Source organism: Salvia hispanica, chromosome 1, assembly GCF_023119035.1.
Source record: "Salvia hispanica cultivar TCC Black 2014 chromosome 1, UniMelb_Shisp_WGS_1.0, whole genome shotgun sequence".
NCBI lineage: Eukaryota > Viridiplantae > Streptophyta > Magnoliopsida > Lamiales > Lamiaceae > Salvia > Salvia hispanica.
Window position 1 is genome coordinate 4,279,737 of NC_062965.1, and position 4,826 is coordinate 4,284,562.

Sequence of the window (4,826 nt, forward strand, 5' to 3'; positions counted from 1 at the left end):
AGTGGGTCTGGGCCCATATTCCACTAACTCTTTCAACCCACTATTCTATATCTTTCTTAACACTCGTGCTCATACTAAAAGTGACTCTTATTATGAGGCGGATGGAGTATCAAATTTGAAAAATTATGAACCAAAATATTTTGTTATGAGATGGTTTTCTATGTATATCAAAAAGGACCATTTTAGACTTGTGTTGAAAGGGATGTCTAACGTTTTATTTAGACTTATTTGTTTGCACTTTCAGAATATATCAGCCATGTTGATGCAAAACACGTATAGAGAAATTGACTGAACGGAGAAGAAATTCAGAGAAACCCTAGTTTCAATGAAAAACGAAATATTATTATCAAAATTCAACTGCGGCCCAAAACAAAAGCAACGCTATTTATAAGCGTTTAAAAAACCCTAGAAGTTCATAAGGAAATAAAACAGAAAATAAAAAATTAAAAATAAGCCGATAAAAACAGTAAATTGCAGTTTTCGCCCCCTAAACGATGTCAGATGGCCAAAATCCATCGTCCATCATCGCGACTATAATTCGTGCGAATTTCAAATCAATCTGACACCGCCAGCTTTTGCCCGATTTCTACGTTGAAACTGCATCACATGTTCTGAATAATACAAGACACTATAATTCGTTTCCAAAACATGGATGCTGAATTAAATTGATTAAAGCTTTGATGACGCCCCGGACTTCAAAAACTGAATTAAACGGTTCAAATTAAGGTGTGAAGATCCTCCTTTACAAATAGCCTTGTTCGCCATATTCGCCATACCACGAACCTTCTCCAACAACTCATCTCTCTTAACTTCCATTACCTCTCTAACCATCCTCTCAATCAACAACCTGTCACAAGTATTTTTCATATCCAATCCAATCTTCCACACCTCACTCACAAACCTACTATTCACCATTTGATCCGCAAAATAAGGCCAGCAAAGCATCGGGACTCCAATCACTATACTTTCAATAGTCGAGTTCCATCCACTGTGCGTGAAAAATGCCCCAACCGACTTATGCCTTAGAACTAGTTCTTGTGGCGCCCATTCCACCATCAACCCTCTCAATTTCGTACCTTCCTCAAGCTCGACCGGGATCTCATTTCCAATCCCGTCCCCGGCAATGGAATCCGCTCTAACCACCCACAAGAATTTTTTCCCACTATTAACCAACCCATACCAAAACTCCAATAATTCATCCCTTGTCAATATGGCAACACTCCCAAAGCTCACGTATATTACAGAATTGGGAGGCTGAGAATTTAGCCAGGCAATGCAGTCGTCATCTTCCTTCCAGAAGCTGCTAGAATGATGCGATGATTCCACTCCCTTTGCCTTCAGCAATTCTTTCAAATGCAAGTGTAAGGGGCCGATGGAATACAGATTCTGATTCGCATTGTGTTTGATATGATCAAGAATCGGACCTTCTAGATCTTCAAATGTGTTGAGTATGAGTCCGATAGCTTGACGTGTTCTCTTAATCTCTGCGACGACGAACTGCAGGACGGCATTGTTGACGTCTTCGACTCGGAAGAACGACGGGAGGTCTCGTCGCCGGAGGACCGTTTCCATTCCCGGCACACTTGTTACCATTAAGTCCATCTCTCTCCTTCTCCAGAATGTCAATTTGTCTTCATTTTTATCTGAATCAAATCCATCAACAGTCAGGATGCGAGTGTGGAAATGAAGTATTTTGAGTTTATTAATTGGTTTGTTGATAGTACTAGTATATGTTTTAGAATTGCATGAGCACAAGTGAAATCATGTTTTGACTGTCAATAGATTGTGTTTAAAGAAAAATATCAGGATAACGATTATACAAGGGCCATTCGAAATTTTCGTAGGGAAATTTTCATAAATTCCATATCGATTTGACTAATAATGTGCTTGTGTAATGTTTATAATTCCAAATTTAGATCTAACTTTCAGCTGACTCAACGGATCATTTGTTAAAGGCGTCTAATGTGTGTAAAATATTTTGTAGTGCCCTTCTAGTATGGTGGAATGAAATGAGGAGGGAATGGAATGGAGATGAGAATGGAATGAAGGTAGGAATGGAATGACAATTCCATTCCATGCTTGTGCTTGGTAAACACAAGGAATGCAAATGGAATGGAATTGTTATTCCTTGATTGATTTCATTCCTATGTTTGATAACTACAAATTAATATATAAATTGAACGAAATGAAATATGAATAATTAATATGTTGATTCTACCAAAAAAAACACTGAACACATTTCACACACTACACGCACTTCACATATTTCACATACTGCACACATTTTACACAGTTCACACAGTAGTGGGTGTAGTGTGTGAAATGTGTGTAGTGTATGAAATATGTGAAATGCGTGTAGTATGTGAAATGTGTGTAGTGTGTGAAGTGCGTGAAGTGCGTGTAGTGTGTGTAGTGTATGTAGTGTGTGAAGTGTGTGTAGTGTGTATAGTGTGCGAACTGTGTTAAATGTGTGTAGTGTGTGAAGTGTGTGTTGTGTGTGAAATGTGTGAAGTGTTTTAGTGTGTGAAGTGTGTGAAATGTGCGAAGCGTGTGTAGTGTGTGAAATGTGTGAAGTGTGTAGTGTGTTGTGCGGGAAGTGTGTGTGTGTGGGATTTTTCAATTATTAAATATTTTAAAATTTTAATTTTATTATAAAATTGTGATGATATTAAATTTAAATATAATATAAAATAATATTTATATAATTATTGTTAAAATTTAAAATAAGAAGAAAGAAAATGGAATGACCATTCTTTAGCTAAATGGATGGAATGGATATTCCCAAATGGAATGGAATGGCTATTCCAAAAGGAATGGTGATTCCTAACAAAAATATTTACCAAGCTAAGGAATGGAATGGAGGTAGGAATGTTATTCCATTTCCCCATTCCATTCCACCATACCAAGAAAGGCCTAGATCTTTAAACAATAAATTTTGTAGTACTATGTACTTGTCATTTACATATACTCTCTCTGTCCCATACAATATAAATATATGATATCAAACAGGAATTAAAATAAAATTTGTAAAGTATAAAAAGAAGAAGGAAATGATAGTTAATGATGGTATAACTTTTAAATAACTAGATGTATAGAGATAATAAATTGGGATACCTTCCCATAAGTGGAAATGCTCATATTTTATGGGATGAACGAAAATGGAGAGTGCATATGAGAAGTATTCCCTCCATCCGTCATTAAATGTCCCATTTTTGTTTTTTCATCCGTTCGCCAAAAAATATCACATTTCACTTTTTTACTAGTAATATTTGGTAAGTGGACCCTACATTCTTAACTCATTCCACTTACACTTTATTATAAAATCAATATATAAAAATAGGTGTCAAATTTAACTTTTTATACCACTTTACTTTATAAAGTGAAACAATTTTTTAAAATCGGTGCCGATCAAATATGAGACATTTAATTATGGACGGAGGAAGTATATTTAATAAAAAATTTCACCAAATTCTCATTTCTACATTACTAGTTTTAAAAATTCTTATGTAAAAACAAATGCTCCTACCGTCCCACAATAAGAGTTCTGTTTTGCCATTTCAGTCCGTCTCATAATAATAATTTCATTTCACTTTTATCATAGCGGTAAGTGGGCCCTACATCCCCCCTACTTATTCCACTCACATTTTGTTATAAAAATAATACTTTCTCCGTCCCTTAAAATTTGACACCATTTGATCCGGTACGGATTTTAAGAAATGTAATAGAAATTGGGTTGAAAAAGTGAGTGTCATGTGGGTCTTACTTTTATATTTTAGTTTTAAATAAAATGTGAGTGATAATGAATTAGTAGAATGTAGAGTTCACTGTTAAAAATGATAAAAGTGAAAGGTGACAAATTTTTAGGGACTGACGAAAAAGGAAATAAGTGACAAATTTTCAGGGACGGAGGGGGTGGGATATATAAGTTTGAGTACTAAGTAACAGAAGAAAATATATAAAACAAATAGGGAAATTAATTTACCTCTCAAAGGTAGTTCGCCGGCGTCGATGACCTCTTGAAAACAGAAATAGGGCCAAAGGCCGCAGGCGCTGATCGTCGGAAAATATATGAACGGAATCCCCATTTCTGCAGCCACCGGAATAGGGAAATTCGGCATCCCGTCCATGATCAGGCAGCTCACGCGCGGCCTAGCCCCGCCGTCACTCATCCCATCAGTCGACACCATGAGACGGCGGAACTGCGGCCCACCAACCTCCCGAACGCTATGCAGGACATCCACCATCTGACTGCCCGAGCGGGGGTGGTCGTCTGGGAGGCCGTCGGAGATGGTAGCGACGCGGAAGCTGGTGTAGCTGGAGAAGCGGGAATCGAGGCTGGCGTGGCGGAGGAGGCGGTCGTGGATGTAATCGGAGAGGAGAATGGTGACGTGGAGGTCGGAGAGGCAGAGGATCTCCGCAAGGTTGAGCATGGAGTTCACATGCCCTTGAAGTGGTATCGGAATTATAAGAATATGCGGCGCCGGATTTGCTCTGCTTTCTTTAGTCGACATTTTTCTCTATTTATGTGTTACTATTTCTTTCTTTGGGAGGCGATGTAATTACGATAGTTTGGATTATATTTATAGATAATTACTACTACTTAATTTTAAGGGTAGATCCGTCATTGGCTTTGAAAGCCTGATATGTCTTTAATACTCCCCCATCCTATTTTAGAGTTCTGGTTTACTATTTTTAGATGTCCTACTTTAAGAGTCCCGATTGAAATATTCCATAATTGGTAATATGCCCCACATTCCACTCACCTTTTTTCACTCACATTGTATTGTAAAACTAATATATAAAAGTAGGATCCACGTTTCACTATC

At 37.4% G+C, this 4,826-nt stretch overlaps 1 protein-coding gene across 1 annotated transcript; it reads right to left on the reverse strand.

Annotated features, from left to right (window-relative positions):
* Nucleotides 1-299: 299 nt before the first annotated feature.
* Nucleotides 300-4,511, reverse strand: LOC125202427 (7-deoxyloganetic acid glucosyltransferase-like). The gene is made up of 2 exons (XM_048100821.1): nt 3,983-4,511; nt 300-1,643 (listed from the first exon to the last, which is right to left on the reverse strand). The coding sequence occupies exons 1-2, from the start codon at nt 4,509-4,511 to the stop codon at nt 670-672; spliced, it is 1,503 nt and encodes a 500-aa protein (XP_047956778.1). The 3' UTR covers nt 300-669.
* Nucleotides 4,512-4,826: the final 315 nt, after the last annotated feature.